Raw genomic sequence first — 26027 nt, 5'->3', positions numbered from 1 at the left:
CCCTTAATTATTTAACAGATATTATTCTTTTATACAGGACATTTTAGAAAACATTATGTTACGCTCTTTCTTAAAGACACTTTATGTCTGTATTGGTGTTGTATTAATAGTAGACAATAAAGGACCATGTAAGTAACTTTATCTTGTATTTTAGGGTACAATAACTTTAAAAATAAATATTTGATCCGGTTGAACGTGGATTTTTTAAAAGTTACACACAGGATAATGCCTTGTTAACATTAAATAATTAATTACTATCTTACAATAATTATCTCAAATGTTAATAAATCAAGTTGCTTCAGTTATTTCGTTTTCACTGGAATCCTGATTCTTAGTCTCTCCATTCGCCAATCGTTGCCATTTCTCCAAATTCAATCTATTTTATTAAATAATAATAATAATAATAATAATAAAATAAATCGAATTTATATCTCATCATACATAGAAATCTTTTTATATTTTTACTTACAAACAACCATCAATCATAGGTTTGGTTTGTGGAATTAGTTTATGCATCAATTCGTAGCAAGGGACACAAATACCTTTAAGAAAACTAACCTAAAAAATGATTTTTCAATTGAAAATGGAGAATTTAAAATTAATTATTATTATTATTCTCGATATAACATTCATCTTATGTTTAAAAATTCGTCAATAGAAGACAGCACAAAATCAACTTGAAGTGTGGGAAAGTGTCTCCAAATAAAGGTGTTTCTGTGTTGGGCGAAAAGGAAATTCCTGTTAAGAGTTAATTATTTTTCTGATGTCTTCTTTTAGTGAATTTCCTTCCTGGTTTTATTGTTTTTAATACGCAAAAACTTAATTGAAGTATGTAATAATAAGAAAAAAAAAATCTTTCCACTAGACAAACACGAAAATTCTTTCTGCGATTAATTAAAAGAAACTTTCCTGCTGTAGATAAAGTATTTGGATATACCAAAATATGAGAGTGTCGTCGGTGAGTGAACGTTTCTTGAAAGCATTCCATTCGTTATTTCTAGCCAAAAAATATGCTTATTTTTTATAAAAAAATTTCCTCTTATTACATTCTTCAATTTAGTTTTTTGTGTTGTTCTCGTATTGATTGTATAATATACATTTTCCTTGTGTATTTTTTTTATCAATTTTCTTAAACATTTCTTTAGATTAAAGACATTATTCCTTTAATAAATTTTAATCACACATTTATCTGAATTTTCTAAGATTATTTCTATTAATATTTTAGTTTATGAATATACAAATATAAATAGAAATAAATTAATTAAGTATCCAAATATTTATTTATCTTTTTTATTGTTCTTCAATTAAATTTTTGTCTATTAACTAATTAAGGTGTGTCTGACGTAAAACAAAATGCTATTTTTAGCAAAAATAGTACGAAAAAGATACGTATTCATTAATTTAAAAATTGTATATTAACAAACAGAATTAACACGAGACTATGGAGTGTATAGTTGGGAAGCTACCTTACAGGTTGATACGTAAATTTATTTTGAATTTAATAGTAAATTCATTTATAAAACGTTTGACAATGTCTTTTAAACTGAACTTTTTATCACCGATCAACGTATGAGTAACCTTTAAAGGAAAGACAATTACGTCTTGGTATAGTTTATATGAAAATCCTGATATTGTGACAGAAATCAAAAGAGGGAGATTTCGATGGATTGGGCATTTGGAAAGAATGGACCCGGAGAGAAATGTGTCTCAAGTGTATAGAAAAAGACCAGAGGGGAGAAGGTGGAGAGGGAGACCACGAAAAAGATGGGATGAGGATGTAGAAGATGATTTGAGAAGGATGGGTGTGAGCTGCTGGAGAAGGAAGACTCAAAATAGAGGAGAATAAGTGAAAATCCTGGATGAGGCCAAGGTCCTGCAAGGACCATAAGGGCCAGAGAGAATAAGAAGAAGAATAGTTTCTGAGAATTGATCTGAGGATAAGAGCAAATTAAAGACGAATTTGATGGATTTTTCTATTAATTTTTCTTGATTTTTACGAGTGTTGATGCGAGCGATTATTTATTGTGACATCGTCACAATGCCTCACAATGTTCTTTTAGTGGTGGCCTTGCCTCTGTACCGTACTCTACCTGTACTGTACATCATACCTTTCCTGCTAGCAATAGAGTCGTGTCAGTCATTTATCTAACTTCTTTCAGGGGAAAATTTTGAATCGAAGTAACGTGAATTCCGTTCTAAACCAGTTTACATATAGTTAATTCGGACCATTTACTCTTAAGCATTCCATATCTGGTCTCGACTTTCATCTATTTAACATATTTCTCGAGATTAAGGAAGGACAGACATAAGTCTGCAATTTTTTCTTTCAAATTACATCCCAATAATTTTCCTATTTACGAAAACATCAATTATTCTAGCATTTTTACAAGATTTTTTTTATTTAAACAAGTTTTATATGAAGTCTTTCGGACGTTAATGTTAGCAACTTCGATTACGTGCGGAACCATCACAATATGGATCACTTTTCAAATATTAATAGTAGACCAGTAACCGGGAGGAGGTCAATGACTACTTTTGGTCGAATTTCTTCAACTCCCCTTCCGCAACAGTCTCTTCTTTCCATCGCCCCAGAGGTATTTAAATAGGAAAATTACATAATACAAGGTTACCTACAAGCACAAAATATGTTTTATGTGGTTATCGAGGGTGCCGAGTTTAAATATTTGGTCCGTGTTTTGGAATATTTGTTTAATTGGCAGATTACCGTTTGATATTCGACTGTGAATGGTACAGTTTCTTAGAGTTAACATTAGGAATAAATACGATATCATAAAAAATTTTATAAGTCAAAAATTGTTTTAGATAACAGCTAATTAAATTAATACTTGTAGATAATTATTCTATTTAAATTGAATACCGATATTTAAAGTTACAAATAAAAATAAATATCAGTAAAATTTTGTAACCTGAGATGCGGCTTGTTCGTTCGGTTTGTTTCTATCCATCATAGGGATTGGTTCTCTTCCTTGAGCTTTTTCCGCATCTCCCTGTAAATTCGACAGTATAATTAATTACGAGAAATAGTAAAGCACAGAAAACACACGAGATTAAACCAAGAGAGACAGTGAGATTCGACTTGGATGCAGAGCAGCAGCGAGCGTGAGCACACAGTTCGAACTTCGAAGCATCGTTCGAGCTGTGAAACATTTGAAGTACGGGGTACTGCTATATTTGCCTTTCTTTGAGATTAATTTCCTCATTCATTCTCAAAAAATAAGCTCAAAGACGTCGATTTCTTTCCTACAAGACATCATTTCTCACAGAAATCATCTAACATTTTAACACAGCTGACTCTTGATAATCCGACAGGTATGGGACCAAAGGGGTGTCGGATTACCGAAAGTGCCCGGATTACCGAAAATGATTACATATTTGGCATTGTTTTGCTAGCAGTAGCCTACAATATTCCTACATTTTATGAGTAAAATGCTGCCTAGGTTAATATGGAAATGAAACACCCATTTCGGTTAACTAAAACATGTTTATTAAAAGAAATATGGAAGCCAATAAATGTACAGTACATACAGTATGTATAGGCATAAATAATACAGTACGTACAGAACTGCTCACGGAAAACACAAGAAATGTGTGTAAGAATTGGGTGGGGAGATTCATATCGCGACATCCTTCTGTGCAAGCAAACACGTAACAGGACGGGGACTACGGTGACCTTGACGGGAGGTGCATCGGACTACTGAGCATGTCGGATTACAAAACGTCGGACTATCAAGGGTCAGCTGTATTTTGAACAGCTGTAAAAAAAAAACGGGCGATTTTCCAAAGAAAAGTACAATGTACATATTTAAAATCGTGTTATCCTATAGGCAAAAATGGCAATTGCATAGAGCCACAACGACAGGGAGCCTCAAACCAATCTTTTATAAGAGAATATTTCCTCCAAAAGTGTTTAAAGTCAACACTGGGGCCATCTAATTCAAATTTGCCTGAGCCCCATAATGCTATAACTCACCACTGGAAAAAAAGTATGCAGTTTCATTTCCAAGTTGTAAAAAGCTAGTGTAGGACGTTATTATTACGCAAATCACCAGAATATATTGTGTAATTGATTTTCTAACTTCGACAATCGATTTCAAATTTCGAAACGTTTCGTCCAGAACGAAATTTCTCAAGGACTTTTCGTGCAGAATATAGTGTCAGCCAGCAGAATCGAAGAGTTGTTTGAATTATAAAGCTTAATAATAAATATTAAATTTTAAAATATATTTTTTGCCAGTTGATGATTATTAAAACTTACCTGTTCGTAAAATTCTTCGAAGATTACATTAACAGTTTCCTTCTGTTGTTCCCACGGTTTAGTGCTGGCACATAGGTCACAAGCCGTCATAGTCACAGCTTCTAATATAAGTCTGTTAAATATTTCAAGTATAATTTCTTAATAAGTGTATTTAAATAAATAAAAAAAAATGAAGTAACTCGGCTTTACAAATCAATTATTACATATCGACTCTCATATAAACAACACTTTCATTAGAAATACTGCGTATTAAAATAAAACAATGGTTAGACAGCCGAGGTGGTTAAGGCGTTAGCCAATCGTTCTGGGAGATCGGAAATCGAATCCAGTGGCGAAACCTTCAGGAATTTTTCGGGTGTGATCCGTCCGGGATATAACCGGACCTTCTGACTGCTCTATTGTGACTCTGGCCGAACCCACGACGGGCGTAAAAAGGATCGTCTTAATGGCCACAGGGAGGAAACAATAATTAATATATAAAACAACGTAAATTTTTATATTAAATGCTAATTTTCGTTTCTGAATCTGATAATTTCTCTCTCTCTTTTTTATAATTACTTTTCCTGCTGTCATATATTACAGAGGGAAAGTGTGGCGATCGGTCAAAGAATGACCCCCAAGATTTTTACATTTTTGGGCTCAGGGAACCTTGAAACGTCGAGAATGAAAAAATTCGGGGTTTTCTGTATGTATGTCTGTATGTATCCATACATACAGACATACATACAGAACCCTCTAACCCCTCGACTTTTAACCACAAAAATTTAATAGCATCAATTCCCCTAATACACAAACCTCCCTTCAAAATTTCAGAAATTTTCCACAAAAGGAGTTATTAAGCTTCAAAGTACACACCCCTCACACAGAACAGTGTGGTGTACTGTATGTATGTATGGATACATACATACATATAAATTTTGAAGGGAGGTTTGTGTATTAGGGGAATTGATGCTATTAAATTTTTGTGGTTAAAAGTCGAGGGGTTAGAGAGATAAAGGGGGATCTTGTGTCGTATCTCCAACTCTCAAAATTAAGTTTTGTTTGCCATTTTGTAATAATTAAAAATATAAAGATTTCTTTTTAATAAAATATCATAACGAGTAACATCACATGCAATTTTAACTTTATTGCTGGGAAAGTTATGCAACTCGTTGTTGGAATTTTCTTTAGATGATTTTATATTTTAAATTTCAACTTAAATAGTTTTATAAGCATGTTTACAGTAAATACAAATCTATTATCAAAAAATTATTCTTTTAAATTTAAAATATTTGTTCTCCACCTCATATTAGTAGTGTCTTGCTCCTGTACATCATACTTTTCCTTTAACAATAGAAACGTGCCGATCGTCTGACACTTTCAGTGGGAAGTTTTGAATTGAAATAACGTGACTTCCGGTTTTATTGGAAGTTTCCCTATGGTTTCTGTGTCTGTCTCGACTCGATCTTTAACAAAATAGGGGCTGTCCATAAATTACGTAAAGCAGATACGAATGTATATGTATTGCCGATAGTCGTTACGATGTGTTACAAAGAGGCGAGATGTTTACAAAAACGTTACTTAATAGAACAATGCACTTATGTTTCTGAAGTGTCGCATGGTTCACCGTACTGCTTTGTACGTTATACACGTAATTAATAAAACAATGTAACGTTAGGCATCCCCTGTTATGCATCATTCCTTAAGAGGGTGATCGAGGACGAGTTACTTAATTTATGAACGATTTATCTGATTAAATTTATTTTAAATTCATACCTGTGATCGACGTTGTTCCAATCAAAGTTCTCTTCTTCGATCAGTGACTGAAGTTTTGCTTTATATTGAAAGAAACGAGCTAAATCTGTGGCCAGAATACAATGTTTGATATTCCCTAAAAGCTGTAGAATAAATTATTATTTTAATTTAAAGTAAATCAGAAACGTTAATGGTCTTAATGGGGAATTGCGTACAGTAATTCAACTCACTTGTTTATATTCTTCTGATGTTAAATGTTTAAATATATTATGTCCATCTTGCTATTAAATTTAAACTTATATATGTATTGAAAATATTTTAACGAGTTTTTTAATAAGAAATTTTTATTAAAAAATCAAATTAAAAATCTTTAATTAACAGGTTATAGTATTTAGTAGTTTAAAAAATGAATTATTATTAAATCATTTTTAATTATTTAAATTTTTATTTGAGTCTTTAATATAGAAAAAATCTAAGAGAATGAAAGGAGAAAAACCTGTAATATTGACACAGTTTGGTTAAAATGGTGGTGTTCTAATGTGGAAGTTGTATAAATGGCAGCTAAAGGTGATTCTGAATTGATAAGAAACTGATTCGTCTTTCCTCTATGATCCAAATCGTGACATAAACACGAAATGAAAAGAGCCAGTTCCTAAATACAGTGAAAATATTACGTTATATAACATTTAAAATGACGGTTGAACTTCAGATACGTATACTGCCAAAACGGCGCTATGGCCGCGCTTCCGACTGTTCGTGCGCTCGACTGACGTCCCGGAGGGGAGCCGCCGGCAGGCCGCCATGTGCTAAACGTCACTAGTTATTGAACAGAAGAAGAAAAAGGAAACGTCTACTAAAAATAAAGTTAATCTAACCTAACTAACCTAACAGAAGCGCCGCCATGACAGTATACGTAAGTGAAATTTAACCAAAATGACTAAAAATAATCATAAATCTTAACAAATTTACTTCGAAAGGTCTAAAAACTCCACGGGCACTTTTTATAATAACGAAAGAAGAATTAGCCACACTGAATCCATGGTTCCAGTTGTGGTATGGGACTCTTCGATAATTTTTTCGTACTGTCAACGTAAAACGTATCAAACAATCCAATTCGAATCTTCAATAAAAGTTAAATTAATCGAATTAAGTGAAAATTATATTAATTTTGCATAGATAATAATAATAATAATAATAATATTGATTTACTTCTGCAATCCAAAGAGATCGATAAACATTTGAGTTGTTGAAGTAACTTTCTCATTTCCATTTAGAGAATAGCTTGAAAAATAAAAACTAATAAAAAGATACAAAATGATATAAATAATCTGGAATAAATAAGTAAAATAAACGTATAAAATTAATTACAGACTTCATTAATTCGTCGCAAGATGTGGGCGATGTTATATTTTTAAATCGTTCTACTTCTTCATCTGTACACGTGTTATGGTACCTGAGAACTTCTATAGCTACTTTATATTTCTGTTCCGAACGGCGAATTTTATCGTATAGCTATAAAATATACAAAAATTACAAATTGTAATTAGTAAAAAATCAATTAAGACGTTAAAAAATAAATAAATAAATGCCCTACTTTCGCATGATGCAAAGCTAGACCGCAATAAATTGAGAAGATCGAAAACGATTCTTCATCTTCTTCATTGAATAATCCTTCCTCCTTGTTCACCATTTGAACCACTCCCATAATGCTGAAAAAGATGTAATAACGTGAATTCACAATTCGAGGCCTCCTGCTCGACTTACTCTGTCTCGACTTACGTCTATCTAACACCGTTCTCGAGATTAAGATAGAACAGATAGACAGATAGACGACAGTGGGAATTTTTCAAATTGCAGCCCAATAGATTGTTTATAATGATTTAAAATCATATCTTAGAATTTTATATAATACGCGTGTAATTTAAGGCCTTATTTTTTAATTAAAAAGACAAAACTCTTTCGTCTTTTTTCTCTGTTGTATCCATTAACGACTACTCTTCGATTTGTCCTAACTTAACAGGCCAGGCAATCAATTTTTAATCATTGGATATAGGGAAATAATCTACGAAAGTTGTAGGCCGAGGTCAGTTATATATAAAATAACTCTAGTTTATCGTGGATAAAAATCAATGGCTACTTTTATTAATAATATAATACTACTTTTCATATTGGAAATAGAAATGCCCTAAAAACTACCTAATATTATTTACAATTATTTTAATTAAATTTGCATTTTTCTAGAAGACTCGAGCCTATAACTTATTTATTTATTAGAATTTTGGTGGTTAAAGGTCGAGGGGATGAAGATATAAAGGGAGTCGTGCGTATCTACAGTAGGGTCGGACTTAATGACGATTTTACTCGTTATTAGCATTTACAATTTTTTTTTAATCTCTAAAACTAATTCCTACTGTCAAAATTAAGCTTTTTGCCATTTTATAATAACTAAAAATATAAAAAGTTTTTAATATGATAACAGATGGCGCCACCAAAATTTTAAACGTTGCCGGGAAAGTTGAGCAACTCGTTCCTAGTTTATTTATCTTTATTTGGCTGCCATTTTTGTAAATAAAAGAAAAGAAACTACGGGGGTAAAATGTCACATTTTTTCATTAAATTAAAGAACGTTTTCAAATTCGTTCTTTTATACAACAATGGTTTAAGGTATCAGCTTACAGGATCCAGAATTGAATCTAAGAGAGTAACTCTAAGAATTTTTTAGGGGTAGTAAGTTCCGGATGCGTATTTACATTCCTTAAATTGCTACGGCAACTAAGGTTTTTTTCATTAATTCATTTTTAAAAACCATCCCTTCCACGGGTTACCTCATCGACGGCCGTATTTGAGGTCATATTTACATAAATAAACACGACTTAGCTCATTTTAAATGCTTTTAATCCTTTTATTTGCGAACTGTCTCTTACATATAATAAAATATCTTTTGCTTTTAAAATTAAGGGAATTAATCTTAAATAATCAAAAATCTTCTACTGGAAACAGTTTCCGGTTTATTCGTATGCTCTGGTGCAACTTCAATCGAAAGAGTGAGTGGAGAAGAAGGTTCGTTCTCTCTCCTTTGTTCATTTTTTTCAAGTTATTTTGTTTAATATTCAAAGTAAACTAAGTCAATAAAGGTTTTCTATCGTGTTTATCGATCGTATAACAAGGTCTTTAAGGTTAATGTTACCTATGGTTCCAAAATGGTGGCTCGTCTCTGATTCAAGGGAACAGAAGAAAGAAAACAGTGGGGACACACGTTCTAACCTAACATAACCTAACCTATTCTAATAATTTGGTTGGTAATAATTATGGTAATTTATTAGAATAGGTTAGGTTAGGTTAGAACGTGCGCCCCCACTGTTTTCTTCTGTTTCCTTGAATCAGAAACGAGCGGCCATTTTGAAACCATAGGTAACATTAACCGTATTTAAAAAGAATACATACGTGTTTCTTAGATAAATTGGCATACATAAGAGACTTCGAGTAACGTAACCTGTCAGTTGATCAATTGATCTAAATAAAAGTAAGAAATTATTAAATATTGTTTATATTTTAGAAATAATAATTATTAATGTTACCGTTATTCTAAATAAAAAAAAGGAATGATTTTATTAAAATTTTACCTATTAAATCGATGATCGTTGTACGCATCGGGTATGTTAAGAGACTGGCCAGTAAGAGCAACAAATCCAGCGATTCCACTGCCCAATGGAATTCTATTAAAACAGTTAATTAAAACTAACATTCAATTTTTAAAATTATGATTTAGACCGTGTTATTGTAGAGGGACGTCCATTAATTACGTGTACAGCTTAAGGAGTAATCGGTTCGAGAAAAAGTATTTAATACGTCGTTGTACGTCTACGTGGACTTTTCTAGTGGCATTAATCGCATAAGAATTTGTTCTTACAAGTCTACTTATTAATCGTGTAAACAAGTAATCCAGTAAGAAAATATTTGCAGGACTTCTTAAATTTATTCCTTCAATGTCAGGGGGACCCGTGAACGTAATTAAAGAAGTTTACGTCGTAAGGAACAGCGAGAGAGGAAATCAAAAGTGGCTCAAAAATTGTACACGTAGTTAACGGATGACCCCATATCTTATCAATGATAAATAATTATATTCGATGAGTTCTTCACAATTGTGTTCAGCATTCAGTAAAATTCTGACCAGAAAGGTTCATGATGATTTAAATTGTTTATTCTGCAGATAGATTATATGAAAATTCTAAGCAGCGATCTACGTGATCACTGAGCTAAAAAACTTCAGTAGTATTTAAAATTTTAAATTCTTTAATAAAATTTTATGGTATTTTTATAGCTGTAAAATATAATATGGCTTCATGAAATAAAACAAACAAATCGTACAAAAATTCAGGTCATTTAAATTATTTCGTTTATCAAAATTGTATTGTATTGATTTAATTGATGGAAGAAGGCAACGTATCACAGGAACGATGAGCATGGTGAACGTGTTAGACACATAAAGAAAACCCGGAAAACTCCACGTAACCAGACAGTTAGTAAAGTATGAACCCACTACCAGTGTTTTAGGCCGTGTCACACCTTGCGATTTCTAGCTGCAACCGCCATTCCCGATAACTAGTAAACCCTCTTCCAAAAACTTGCACCACTACCAATAGCGCCCGCAGATTATTATAAAGGGGATTTACAAGCTATAAAAAGGGGCATCATACATTATGCAAGGAGTTTCAAACTCTATGATTCAGCGCTCCCACAAAATGACGCTAGTTGCACTCAGATCTAACTTGGCCTCGAAAAACAAGGAATGGATTTTTGGTCAACATAGGACGAAGTTGCATGGATCAATGGACAAATATCATTCATTATTTTCTTTTATTGATATATTTGCAGAATAGGTTAGAATGAAGTCAGGAATTTCCCTGTTTTTTGGGCCCTCTTGGGGATTAGGAAAGGGCAACCAAGACGAAAAAGGGGCGGCACTACCCCAAGTGTCTCAATATACGGGCGCCCCTGCCCATTATAACCTCAACTAGAAATAAAAAGTTTGCCGGTTGCAAACGCGAATCCAATCAGCAAACGCCTTTGTGCCACGTCATACGATGGTGACTTTGAAAATAGTTACTGTCATGGCGGAAAGTGAGAATGCCGGTACGGCTTTAGAATCGAGATTGATCGAGCTGATTCAGGCTCACGAATGCCTGTGGAATTTTAATTATTCTTTTTATCGAAAAAGATAAAAGAGCACAGTCGTGGCGTGAGATAAGCGAAAGTTTCGGCATTGATTGTAAGTACCATTTTTAGATTTCTGGATATAAAATGTTGATTGTTTTTAGTTTAGTAACGACAATATTATTTTAAATATAGCTAAAGAACTAAGTAAAAAGTATCACCATTTGCGAACAACATTCCTTCGCATTAAAATAGAAAGTAGAAGATAGAAGGCAAAGTGGATAAGTTAGAGGACGGTTCTGAATTCCACGGTGTGACGTTGGGGAGGGATGAACAAAATAACGACGTCATTTCGGAGAGAAAAGAAACGACTTGTTTTTACCACGTGTTTCGATGCTGCTGATGCTGTGTGTGTGTTTGTTTGTTATGCGAATTATTTTTCTATACAAGCCATTTAATTGCAAAAAATCCAGCAACGAGTTGCTCAACTTTCCCGGCAACATTTAAAATTTTGGTGGCGCCATCTGTTATGATATTTTATTTTAAAAAATTTTTGTATTTTTAATTTCTCTATTATAAAATGGCAAAAAATCTTAATTTTGAAAACAAGGACGGGTTTATAAAAGATTGTAAACTCCAATAATGTGTAAAATCGCCATTAATCGTCATCGTCATCACCTTATTCGAGATATGACACACGATCTCTCATTATCTCCCCACCCACGACCTTTAATTACCAAAATTTAATAACACCAATTTCCCAATACACAAAACTCCCTGCAAAGTTTCAGAAATTTTCGACAAAAAACACAGGAATTAAGTATCAAAGAAGTTAAACAAAATCTTGCCCACACACATTCATACATACAGGAAAAAAAAAACCCGAATTTTTTGCATTTCTTGGCATTTCTAGGTCCCCGAGTCCAAAAATATAAAAATCTTGGGGTCATTTTTTGACCGATTGCCACACTTTCTCTCTGTTATATATAACAGAGCTGGGAAAGTAAACAAACGACTTACATCAAGTATGGAAGATGATTGTTTCTTCCATTACTTCTAGAATTAACATAAGGCAGAAAGTGTGCTAAGATAGAAGGATTCGTGAAAGAAGTCATACCACGCTATACTAATGTTTCTTTTAAAAAGCCTACATTCTACTGGACTTGTTTGCAGTTGAAGTACATCTTTTAATAAAAATTTTACTGTCTTTGTAATCTAGAATTTCCCACTGAATATATCTCAATTGATTAATAGTGTTTTCAATTCTGATTGATTCCAGTTTTCAAATTTATTCAATTCAGGCTATTCTTTGCTATTACTTAGGCCACGGGAGAAAAAATCTGGGCGACAAGCAGAAAGACATCAGTTTTGATGTCCCTCTGAACACTAGCAAATCAAGAATCTTTCGGAGGAACAGCAGATAGATTTGGCTTACAAAAGGCATGCACAATGTCCCTCTAATCTGTAGTGGCTGCTATCTTTAAGTTTACATTTTTTTTCTGATAGTCACACCAGACTGCAACGGCTCTAAGGACTGTTGGAAATCGATGAAGCTATGACTCGACGGTCACGTGACTTACGCACTTCCTGTTGCTAACAGGATTAGAATCGTTCTGTTGCAATCTGTGGCGACACCGTAGAGTTTAGAAATGACATCTTAGTTTACTTTAAGCTCACGTGTTTCCGAGTTGCAACGTCAACGTACAATGTGACTACGACAAGACGTTGCAACTCGTGCTCGTTGCAGTTGCAGTTGCTTGCGCAGGTGGAAAACGCAATGTGTGACTGCTTTAGTGGGTTTGTCCACTCGGCCACTAATGAGCTTTTTAAGAAACTGGACGGCCGGATGTCCAAAACGGCGTTATCCGAGGGCAAAAAAAAAAAAAAAAAAAAAAAAAAACAATTACTTAGCTCCAATAAGACCCCCAAACCAATCTTTTACAAGAAAATATTTCCCTTCGAAAAATTCTCCTGAGGAAGTCAACACTGTACATGGGGGTCCCCTAATTCAAATTCGCCTGGGCCTCCATGGAACTATAACACGTCACTGCAAAGCGGTTAAGATGTCGTTAGAGTACGGAAAAAAGCCTACTTTGCGTTACCAAAAGGCAAAATTTTAAAAAATTGCATAAATTTGGACTACATAAAAGCGTATGTTAGTATTGTAAGATTAAATGATCATGTATATTGTCTTAGCAATATACAACTACATCAATCGTTTAATATACAATATACAGCAGACCCCCCTATAACACGGTAGATACGTTCCTTGTTATACGAATCCGTGTTATATGAACCCGTGTTATAGGGGTGTCTACTGTACATCAATCCTTTAATATTCGTTCTTGAGAGAAAGAATGCTCCTACACACCGAATCCGCTCCTGTTTGCATGAAATCAATATGAAAAAATATAAAAATTTTCCACCAATTTTCATAATTTTTCATATTCTTAATTCTTTTTAGTCTTTATACATTTCACGAAAGATATAAAAAACGAAATACCTTATTTCGTTTGCTGATTCGGATTTATTTTCTTCGCAATTAACATCAAATATTCTTGCATATAATTCTTTAGTTTGATGATCGACAAGAAATAAAGAAGCTCTGTCTGCTTTTACTAATTTCTGAGCAAACATCTAAAAGGAAGATGATAAAAATTACTCGATGTAATTCAATTTAAAAATTTTTATTATTAACATTTAGAAATATGAATAATTGTAATTACAAAACTAACCATGATTTTAATTATTACGGTATCCATAGTTTGCATGTCTTTAAATATTGATCTACAAGAGCAAAATAGAATCAATCACATTAAACTATTGGAGATTCAGAAATACAGCAGAGACTCGTTAATCGGAACCCCGGTAATCGGAATCGCCGGTAATCGGAACGATTTTCAGTCGGACTGTGTCGTGCTGAATCGAACGTTTTTGATACTAGATTTACTTCTAAAGTATAATTTTCATGTTTTTATATTCTTCAATATATTTATTTTGTTTGTACAAAATGCAGAAATAATTTTTAACGATACGATAGCCTCGATTATTATTATAAAAATTTTCGTTAGGCTTAAAATCGACGAAAATTCAACACGAAGCGACACGCAACGGAGAAAAATTTGAACATCGGACAGGTTAATATATTTATTCGTACATAATCGGTAATCGGAACAAATCACTAATCTGAACAACCCCAGTCCCCAATTGATTCCGATTTTCGGTTCTCTACTGTAATTTAAAAAATATTTTACAGTACATATTTTATTATAAATAATAAAAATTCGAATATATTGAAGAAACTTTATGAAAATAATTTTAATTTAATGGTCCCAATTTGGCATCATTTTCTGCTGAAAGCAAATACAAGTAAATTTTTAACGTGTTTATTAATTTTCAGGAACTAAACGAAACAACATTAATTAATTACGGTATCTGTTTCATATTTTATTAATTAATTATTTAATGCAAGACATCTCCTCCTGCTAGCATTAAGAGTCATTTTACACGCCCATTATAGATTCGGCTAGGTCCACAAAGGATACAAATCAATTGTGGGCCTAGCCGAATCTACGTTAGGTATCGCTTAAAAAATTCTTACTTATTACACTTTTTAATTAACAGCGTAAATAACACTTACTTGACTACATCTAATAAAAAATTATTGAGTTGCCGTTGTTTAACAATGTTAGCATAAAGCTGTAAAAATACAATTTTAGAACATAATGCAATATATTTATAAAATTCTTTTAGGATTATTTATACCTGTGAATAATGCAGAGCCATTTTTCCCCAAACTAAATAACTATTTACCATCTAACATGAAAATAAATATAATAATTATTGGCCGTATTTTCATTTAAAAATTGAATCATAGAAAATAATCATATTAAAATACTTCTTCATCTTCTCTATCAAATTCTCCAGCTTCTTCACTTCTATAAAGTTCCAATATTCCTTAAGGACAATCGCAGTTTTATTAGTTATTTTCACAAAAAGAATAATCAAAATAATCATTTAAAATATTATTTTAATATTCACCAAATAATTCTCCAGAAGATTGGACGATTGGATGGCAAAGAATGTATGCAAAACTTGAATCAGTTATGTTGGCTTCTGGAAATAGGGATTTCTAAACGAATAACTTAAATATTAATTGACAAAATAGATTTTTAACGAATGAATTTAATTAAAAATATTAATAAAAACAGTTAAGAAGAATGCAATCAATTAAAATAAAATTTTAAAAAAAAAACCAACAATGAGTTGCTTAACTTTCCCCACGACATTTAACCTGCGTGTGGCTCCATCTGTTATAATATTTTATTATTAAAAACTTTTAATATTTTTATTTATTATAAAATGGCAAAAAGCTTAATTTTGACGGTAGGGATGGGTTTTATACGAAATTGTAAGTGTTGATAGCAAGTAAAATCGTCATTAAGTGCGACCCTACTCGAGATACGACACACGACCCCCTTTACCTGCCCACCCTACCAACCTTTAACCATCAAAATTTAATGGCATCATAATACACAAACCTTCCTGCAAAATTTCAGAAAAAAAAATAAAAAAATAAAAATATTTATCCAAAACAATTTCCCCGGAAGAAAAATGTCTGAAGTCAACACTGTACGTGTGGTCCCCGAATTCAAATTTGCCTGGGTCCCATGAAGCTCTAACGCGCCACTGGTTGGCAACTTTATTGGCAGTTGGTTGGCGTTAAATTTTTATCATCAATAGTAAAAAAACTAAATCGTAAATCAATAGTAAAAATTTTTCTTTTTACTTTCCTGGCTATGTTATGTATAACAGAAAGTACGACAATTGTTCAAAAAATGGCCCCTCAGATTTTTACATGCTTGGACTCAGGGAAATTGAAAGGCCGAGAAATGCAAATAATTCAGTACGTTTTCTGTATGTATGGATGTTCTGTGTGTGTGGGTCCCGATTTTATTCAGCCTCTTTGAAGCTTAAAAAATTTCAGAAAATTTCGACAAAAATGCCTTTGACTTTTGTCGAAATTTTCTGAAATTTTGCAGGAAGATTTATGTATTAGGGGGATTGACGCTATTAAATTTTGGTGGTAAAAGGTCAACGAGGTGGGGAAATAAAGGAGGTCGTGTGGGGTCTCCGGTAGGATCGTACTTAATGTCGATTTTACTCGTTATTAGCATTTACAATTTTTTTTATCTCTAAAACCCATTCCTATCCTCAAAATTAAGCTTTTTGCCATTTTATAATAATTAAAAATATAAAAAGTTTTTAATAATAAATATCGTAACAGATGGCGCTACCAAACATTGCCGGAAAAGTTAATCAACTCGTTGCTGTATTTTTTATTAAGCAGGTTTGCATGTGTATAAACATCCTTCCAGGCGAATATCATTATTCACCCGCATAAATAAAATCTGATATAAGTTAGTGCATACAACATTATCAGAAAAGATTGTACAGTAGACCCCCCCTATAACACGGTAGATACGAATCCGTGTTATACGAACCAGTGTTATAGAGGGTCTACTGTATATATAACGTTATCTACGCTGTACATGCATTTGAAAATAGGGATTGATTTATCAAAAGTCAGAATGATGTTTACTTATGTAACATAATAATATATTAATGTCTAAAATTAAAAATAAAATCAACTTACTATCTGGTATACGTTCGTTCGAATTACTTTTTTCGTTTTGGCTACATAAATAGCCAAAGAAGAATTATTTTCCGATGCAGATATTTCCCTAAATTTAATTAAAATTTTCACAGATGAATTTATTAAAATATTTTAAATTATCTTCACATACAATTTGGCTAATAAAAGAATTTAAAAAAACATTGGTTAATGTTACCTATGGTGCCAAAATGGCGGCCCGTCTCTGATTCCAGCGAACGGAAGAAAGGAAACAGTGGGGACGCACGATCTAACCTAACGTAATCGACGGCCGGATGGACGCACGGTCAAGATGGCAGCCTACCGCTCTGGGGGACCCGGGATCGAATCGGAACGGGTCGAATAATCCCAAGGAATTTTTCGGGGGTGGTCCGTTCGGATATGTCGGGCCCCGTCCCTCACCACCCGGTCGCCCCATTGTGGGCCTGGCCGAACCCATAATGGGCCTATTAAAAGAGGCCCTCTTAGTGCCCACAGGGCGGAAAGAGTTAAAAAAAGAAAAAACCTAACCTAACCTATTCTAATAATTTGGTTGGTAATAATTGTGGTAATTTATTAGAATAGGTTAGGTTAGAATATGCGTCCCCACTGTTTCCTTTCTTCTGTTTGCTGGAATCAGAGACGAGCCGCCATTTTGACACCATAGGTAACATTAACCAAAACATTTTTATAATTATCTTCCTGTTTGAATGTGCCACTCGAGTATTAAAAGTCGAACTATAATAGACTATAAATTAATTTAATAAAGAAACAAATGTTTACTTTAAGATATTGTCTTCTGGATCAAAAGAATAAATTTTCTGTAAGAAAAATTAATGTTAATTATGCAATTATTAAGATACAGTGGTAGCCTCCTGGAATGAATTAAATTCGAAGTACGAGGCACCACAGCTAAAAACAAATAAATATATAAAAATATTCTTTAAGAGCAGTGTTATTCTTTGTTATGAATCTTACTTGTAAGTGTTGTTCGCAGTAGAATAAATTCCATTTAGCTGCATTTACTGCGGTAGCAATCGTTCGAGACAATTCGGATAAAATTTGCATTTTATTTGATTTCGAAAATATACTTTTAGTAAGCTCTTGAAGCATTTTTGCATTCGTTTGGAACTAAAATTAAACGTTTCACACTTTAATTTTCACGTAAAAATATAATAAATGAAGTCAAGTAAATATGGTGGATACTCACATTACTTCGAGGAAGTGCATTTTTTCGCAATTCTCGATCTAAAATTATAGATATTATTTGAAACTAACAGAGGAAAAATAATTTCGAAAAGCTCAATAATAACTTAACCTAATTAGAAATGAAATGAAATTTAGATTTGTGTTTAAAACAAATTATTAAAAATATTTTAAAAAATAATAACCAGAGGCGTGTTATAGCTTCGTGAAGCTCAGGAGAATTTGAATTAGAAGGACCCATGTACAGTACAGTACAGTGTTGGCTTCGGGGGAATTTTCTGGGAAAACAATTTCTTATAAAAGTTTGGTTTAGTGCCCCTTATTGGCGGGGGCCCCAGGCAATTGCCATTATTTCGCATAGCATGACGTGCCACTGATAATATATTTTATTTTACTACAGAAAAGCATAAACGAAATATGATGAAAACAATAGACGATTAAACTATTTACAGAAGGGTATAATTTACTTTTCTCTAATGTTAATAAATTAGTTAGTCGTGATATATTTTTTTCTTTCAGTAAAATAGTATATAGTATTCAATTACAAGGTTATATCATAATACGGGGAATAAGTTATATTTACAGTGGTTGAAAACCATTTCGAGGGTTCAATATTGCTATTAACATTTTGTTTTTCTATTAAAAAAAATGTTAATAACAATATTCTTTGTCTACTTAATCAGTACATTTTTATTGTTTTGGTTAAGATCGTCAGTTTATGAGGTAAAAAATAATAATCTTTTGTGAATATAAAGACTAACGTTATAACTCAACTCATCTTCGCCATTTTATATATTAAATTAAACAATGTTTTTCTATGAAACGTATAAAATATTTGCGGATAAATTAATCGGGGAAATTTTCTCTATAATAGTATAATCTATACATTTTATTAATGTACTTGTAAGTCAGTCTATCGGTCAATTGTTCCGTTCCGGTTCATCACGACTTCAGTTTCATATGCTTTAATATGATACTTGTACGTTATTAGCAGATTATTAGACCATTGCCGAATAGTTAAAATATAAAAATAATTTTTAATTATGTTGCTTCTATTTTCATTATGTAATATTCCTCTATTTATATACGGAATTGTATCGAACAGAAGAACTGTTTCTGAGATGTAAAAATCCAGTAACGAGTTGAATAACTTTCCCGGCAAAATAATTTAAAATTGTGTGTGGCGCCATCTGTTAGTATACTATATTTTATTAAAAACTTTTTATATTATTAATTATTATAAAATGGTACAAAGCCTAATTTTGAGGGTAGAGATGAGTTTTAAAAAATGGAAATACTAATAACCAGTAAAATCTTCATTAACTCCGACACACATCCCTCCTCTATTTCTCCACCCCTCAAACTTTCAACACCAAAACTTAACAGCATCTATCCTTCTAATACACAAAACACACTGCAGAATTTCAGAAATTTTAAAGGAACAGAAGGAACTAGAGGAACAGAACTTATTAAGCTTTAAAGTGAGCGAATAAAATCCTGCTTCCTCCACACACTGATATCCCCATACATACAAATAAATCTCAATTGTTCTTTTCATTTCTCGACGAATCAAGGTCTCGGGTCCAAAAAATGTATGAAGATCGGTCAAAACCTCCCAAGATTTTTATATTTTCGGACTCGGTGGACCATGAAACGTCGAGAAATGCAAAAATGGGGGAGGAGGGGTTCTGTATGTACGTGTATGTGGGAGGCCTTATTTTGTTGACCCTCTTTAAAGCCTAATAACTCCTGTACTTTTTGTCAGAAATTTCTGAAATTTTGCAGAGAGGTTTGAATATTAAGGGCTATTAAAGTTTTGCGATTAAAGGTCGAAGGGCGAAGAGATAAAGGGGGGTCGTGTTAAATCTCCACTAGGGTTAGACTTAATGACGATTTTACTTTGTTAGCATTTACAATTTTGTATAAAACCCATTCCTATTCTTAAAATTAAGACTTTTGCCATTTTATAATGATAAAATATCGTAACAGATAGCGCCACTAAATGTTGCGGGGAAAGTTAAGCAACTCATTGCTGTATTTTTTAAAGAAATTTTGATTTTAGTATCACATCATCGTTACTAATTATTTTTTCTTTTATTAACTAGTAGTATTTTAACCTAATTGAAATGAGAATTTTAAAATGATTATTGATTTATATGCCGTAACATTCTTTTTCTATACATTATTGTATCACTTACTTTTTGCTGGTTCCGCGGATTTCGATTGTTTCTGAATTTTTTGGATTTTTCGAGTCCACCAAAGCTCTAACGTATCCACGTCTACGTACCTCATGATATATTCTTCGAGAAAAACGTTATTTTCGCGTAGATATTCGATAACTTTCCTGGCTAAAATTCCTATTAAGATAATATCAAAAGCTGTGAAAATGTTCCACAAAGATTAGATATTAAAATTAAATTAAATTAAATTAAAGCAATTACAATTTAAAAGGAAGGAGATTTTCAAACTCGTAATTTAGATATTCCACATGTCAAATGGAAGGAATTGGGTTTCGGCATTGTGAATCCGTGTTATTGTTATTTGGTTTAATACCTTTCTGTTTTATTTTAACCACTTGTAATTTTAGTCACTTGTAAAATAAGTACGGGTATGTAATTACAAATGAATCTACAAGTTTATGTGATGCTTTAAAGAAAAAATAATATTCCTATTCATGTTTAGATCTGCACAAACTTTGGGATATTTGATGGATACAGTAGGTCGCAAGATGGCGAACCTTTTAAGGCGTTATGCTACTTCTATGGGGTGTCGGAGATCGAATCCTGGAGGACAATTCGTAAAGTTTTCATGGTACTCACCCAATATGTCGGGCCCCGATCTTAATCTCCTCTTTGTTCCATCGTGGGCACGGATAAACTCATAGGCCTACGCTTATCAAACAATACACTCACACTGCTCAAGTATTAAAGTATTCGAGAACTTTGTGTTAGGAGTGAGAACTGTTTGATATTTTAAGTCTTTTTTATGTAAAATGATTTGATTTCAAAAAGTTTAGAAATTAAATTACGTTTTCACAATTTACATCAATTACAACGTGTTTATAATAGCGAATTTTAATGCCATTTCTATAAATTAAGTAACCCATTTCTAATCCTTTGATTTTCTTGTAGTGTAATTTAACTTAATTACATCATTTATTTACATTCTTTTATTCTGAATGAAAGTACGAATTAATACTCGAATTATTTTTACTAATTTCAAGCATTTATTATTTCTTAAATTCTTGTAAAATGTGAAACTTATTTACTTGATATCGAATACAATAAAATATTTTTGTTAAAAAAAAATGTAAATTGTAAATAAAAAGAACAACCTTTATATCTAAATATAACTTGTTTTACACTTTTAAAATACTAGAAATTTGCTCTATAATTATCAAACTTGTGTAAAATTTTTGCTTTTTACAGGAAACACCAAAATGTACGACGTTGTAATGCAATTTCTGTGAAGATTTTTGTCCATCGTTTTCCCCTGCCTGACACCATAATAATTAGATCCGTAATTAAATAACTAGCTTGTTACACCCTGCTTGGCCCGGGATTATAAAGTATCCTTCGCAGTAATTGTTACACCCGGCGTTATTAATCGTAAATTTCAAAAATGTATGTGGTAAAACCCATTTTAAAAACATTATCAGAATGCCTGTAAACTACGTGGAAAATACGTGGAGTTTATAGAAAAATTTAGAATTAGTTTGGTTTATTTGATTACAGCAATGCCCCAACTGGCACCAATTTACGCATTACTAACGTGAATAAAACCTGGAAACTCCCACGTGGCTGGGATGTTGGTGATGCACGAACCCATGGTTTTAATCCAATGGCAATTAGTGGGCACTTATTAGAATTAAGAAAGTACCATTCGGGAATAAAAAATCCTCCGAGCTGTTAGATGTAGAAAGTGTGCATAGCGAACAAACAAACAAACATTCACGTTTATATATTTAGGTTTATTACACATATATATATGACCTAGATTATACAGGGTGTTTTTTTTATCTCAAGACAATGAAATAACTTAATTAGATCTCATTATTGTGGGGAAAAAGTATAGACAAAAGTTGTAGGGTTTCAAAGGGCCAATAAATTGATAACCTTGGATGTGACCTTGACCTTGACATTCAAGGTCATTTGAGGGACAAGTCTGTTTTTTCAATGGGAACACATATTTTTGACCCCGGCAATGGAAAGAGCGAAAAATTTCACAACCGGATATACCATTGACTTTATGGTATAGGTCAAAGGTCAAGATTATTTTAAGGTTTAAATTATAGGTTGTTTCTAAAGGAAAACCATACTTTTTATTATTGGAATAGGCAGAGAGGTAAAAGTTACATTTACATGGAAAGAGTGGGAAATTTCACAATTATCCATGACCTTGAGTATCCCAAATTTAACCTCTGAAGGTCATCTCAAGCGTGATAATTTTAAGCGCGGCTCAACAAATGCATCAAAGTGGAAGGGCATCATTTTGAACATTTGTTATAAAATTTTATCCTGAATAAACCTGTTATAATCCTCTCCTCCCCACCTCTTATAATGTATTAATTATTTTAGCTATAATTTATTTCTCACAATTAAACGAAGCATGATGATGTGACTAGAGTAAAATTTGGGAAAGTGCGATTAAAGGAAACAAATTTTGGGTAAATGGATATTAATCGTAATATCTTAGTTGGGGAAGACACTTAAGATCTCACAACAGGAGCACCCGTACATTGGGGCACTTGAGGCACGTGCCCCTCTCCTATTCGTTTGGGTTGCCTTTTTTCGTAATCCAGCTGAAAAATATAATAGTGATAGCATTATCCAGACTGCAAATTTACTGACTTATTTGTGTCCTGCTTAAGATTGTAAGATTAGCACGGGATAAGGCAACGGAACGCGTGGGATCTCTGCCAATAGGAGTGGACTTTCTATAGAAAACTGGCTCCTCTTTAGGTGTTAGACAGGCGAGGAAAACTCACAAAACACCAGGACAACCCATTAGTCAGACACGAACCCGTGACCAGCAGTGTTCAATGTCCATTCGACTACTGGTGGACGTGGCCCGTCTATGGAAAAGATAAAATTTTGACACCACTGATTTAAATAAACACATTTGACACTTCTGTATCTTTAATATATAAAATAATATTATTAGGAACAATCAACCCGTTAAAGAATTATAAATTACAAGATTCCATTAGCACAGAATAGAAATATAAAACGAAGCATCTGCTGCAACACCTAAACGAGTTTCTGCTGTAGTATTTATTACAAAAAAGCTCTATTTACTTATGTTGAGTTCATTAATACTTCTGCGCTTCCTTTTTTCACTCATATTTGTATATACGTGTAATTACAGCAATAGTATAATTATAATATATATATAATTATAGGTTATACATATACACAAAGCAAAAAAGTGTATAGCACCAAAGGCAAAACGTCCTCGCAGCGTGGCTTGGCACTAATGTCTCTGTGTGTGTTTCCTGGTAAAGCTGGTTAATTTAAATTGTTAGAGATTTTTTTGCTTTATAAAGGAAACAGTTGTATATCTGTCACTGCTTTGCTGTTTATAAACACTGTTTTATGCAAATCAAAATACTTGGTTTCAACACAGAATTTCAACTGATGCTCGAAGGTAATTAGTTGATGGTATCTGCATTTCTCAGTCTAATAAATTTTACAAATACTTTGCCATTGATGACAGTCATCTTAACGCCTAAATGGGGGCCAGCTTCCCAAAGAAGATCCTCCCGGGGCAGATTGCCCATCAAATCAAAACAAACATTTTCTTTGGTGAGATGTAAACTTAAGAAACCATTATTATTTTTTTTGGATATCCTTCATAACTATTACAGTAGAGGTATATCATTGTATAATAAATATATTGTCGATCAAACAGACGTTTTATAAAAGAAGGAAAACACAAAGAAAACTGTCGTGTAGATTTGTTTATTTACTTCTTAACAATTAGCAAGATAATGCAGCAAGTTGTAAAAAATAGTATCCTCCTCTCAAACATAAAATATATAGAAAAAATAGATTTAATTTAAATTTAAAAGTTAAAAACAAATTTTAACAACCTTAATTGTCGATAATAATATAAATTAGATTTAAAAATCCATTAAATATTTTGGTTAATGTTACCTATGGTTCCAAGATGGCGGCTCGTCTGATTCCAGCAAGGAAACAGTGGAGACGCACGTTCTAACCTAACCTATTCTAATAATTTTGTTGGTAATAATTATGGTAATTTATTAATGTTCAAATTCGATGCAAACACTTTTCTAAGCCAGATGCACGGGCCCGTAGCGTAGCGTAGGCCACGATACCGGTACGACGAGCCGCCATCTTGGAACCATAGGTATCATTAACCAATATGTTTATTTATACAAGCAATTTGCATTCGGTTCTACATTTATTTATGGCATTAAACACGAAGGAAAAAGGAAAAAAAAATGAAAATGGCTCTCTAAAAACAACGAAATTTTTCAAATTATAATTATAACATTAGTAGTAATTAGAAAGACACGAGTATTGTTAAATTATCCACTTCCTTAAGAAAAAAAATCAATTATAAGTAACGTTATAAACGAGCATCAGTTCCTATCACTTAAAAAACACTAAAATAATATAATTTTATAAAATTAAATTTATTAAATCGCTTTATGTTTTGGGACACGAGAGAGCCTTGTGTACCTCCCTAACACATAGAATCGTTAATAAAAATTAAATATTATGCTAATATTAATATTGAAAATGTTTAAAAATTGGATTTTTTAAATTCATTTTTATATGAATAATTATATAGGCCTATACTGTAAAACCTGTTTAAGACGGAACCTTAATAAAACGGAAACCTGCCTAAACGGAAAAAATTCTTCGAAAAACGTAGCGATTTTCTGTGTTAAAAACAAACCTGTTCAAAACGGAAAAAAAATATTCGGTACCGTGCGAGTCCGGTTTACACAGGTTTTATTATATATATATTGTATATTTATCATGGAGTACAGACATACTCGCAGTACTCTTCTAGGTTTCTACACAGTTTTTATTTGCTTTTAAATATTGTTTCTTCTCTTTATATTTCGGAAAATTTGCGTAATTTTATTCACAATCCTGAATACTTATTAAAGAAAATATTATTATAATCGATTAAAAATTTTAATCGCATTCAAACTATAAAATTATCGATTGTTCCACTTCATTTTATCGATAAATTAGCGCATTTTTTATATTTTTACTTCATCACTTTTTTAAAATAAAACACAAGATTTAATTATTTACACTTTCTCTACATATATTTATATTGTTTTTTATTGTATTTATATAATTTTTCCACGTAAATAATACAGAAAAATGATTGCAAATCAAACTAAAACTGGATTCTTCGAAGCTCCTAACGCTTCAATTTTTTTTCAATTCATGGGATTATTATTAATGGGATTATCATGTAATATTACTTACCATTTTGATCGGACATCCGGTCGTTGGATCTCTTATAATTCGAATGATTAGCAGAAATAACGCAATTTTGATGATAACGACTCGACGGCCAGGGACTGCGAGTACGTTGCGAAGAATCACCATCTGTTACTGAATTTTTCGATGGCAAAGGTGGCAAACGTCGATTAGAGAAGAGTTTTTTGCTCAGAGACATGTTTCTTCGTCCACATGAAATGATATAAATTTAATTAACCAACGTATTCTCTTAATATTAAATGAAAAAAAAAACTTTAGTTATAATCAAATACGTTTTTCTAATAAGACAATTTCTATTCGTGTATTATCGTCAGATTTATGAAAAAATTAACGTTTTAAACGAAAATGTATAAGAATCATAATAAAATAAAATGATTAGAAAGGTCAGTTATGCTTTCTAGCTTTTATTGTTTTCGGGAAATAGAACTCACCTGTTCCTTCTGGCAATGATGATGGATCAGGTTGACAATGGAGAAGTCACGCATCCATCGATTCTTTTCAGTTTTTTTTTCTT

General features: G+C 32.3%; 1 protein-coding gene across 1 annotated transcript; it reads right to left on the bottom strand.

Annotated features, from left to right (window-relative positions):
- Positions 1-263: 263 nt before the first annotated feature.
- Positions 264-26027, bottom strand: LOC136970100 (probable 3',5'-cyclic phosphodiesterase pde-5). Its single transcript, XM_067264482.1, has 26 exons — positions 25945-26027; positions 25499-25695; positions 20222-20380; positions 18028-18065; positions 17796-17948; positions 17601-17638; positions 16848-16908; positions 15206-15296; positions 15063-15121; positions 14930-14980; positions 14805-14863; positions 13900-13951; positions 13668-13801; positions 9634-9726; positions 9455-9523; positions 7605-7719; positions 7383-7522; positions 7220-7306; positions 6980-7130; positions 6507-6662; positions 6241-6291; positions 6032-6153; positions 4277-4388; positions 2928-3008; positions 470-558; positions 264-376 (listed from the first exon to the last, which is right to left on the bottom strand). Exons 2-26 carry the CDS (start codon positions 25689-25691, stop codon positions 289-291), a joined length of 2442 nt encoding a protein of 813 aa, XP_067120583.1. The 5' UTR covers positions 25692-25695; positions 25945-26027; the 3' UTR covers positions 264-288.

Source organism: Centruroides vittatus, unplaced genomic scaffold (genome assembly GCF_030686945.1).
Source record: "Centruroides vittatus isolate TY-2023 unplaced genomic scaffold, ASM3068694v2 contig_1042, whole genome shotgun sequence".
Taxonomy (NCBI): domain Eukaryota; kingdom Metazoa; phylum Arthropoda; class Arachnida; order Scorpiones; family Buthidae; genus Centruroides; species Centruroides vittatus.
This window is presented reverse-complemented; position numbering and strand designations above follow the sequence as displayed.

Excerpts from the sequence above, each read along its gene's own strand:
- LOC136970100 (XM_067264482.1), bottom strand. The coding sequence starts at position 25,691 with ATGTCTCTGAGCAAAAAACTCTTCTCTAATCGACGTTTGCCACCTTTG. Across the intron at positions 16,909-17,600 it reads CCAGAAGACAATATCTTAAA|GGAAATATCTGCATCGGAAA; the intron begins GTAAACATTTGT and ends AATTAAATTTAG. Across the intron at positions 9,524-9,633 it reads AACGATCATCGATTTAATAG|ATCAATTGATCAACTGACAG; the intron begins GTAAAATTTTAA and ends ACTTTTATTTAG.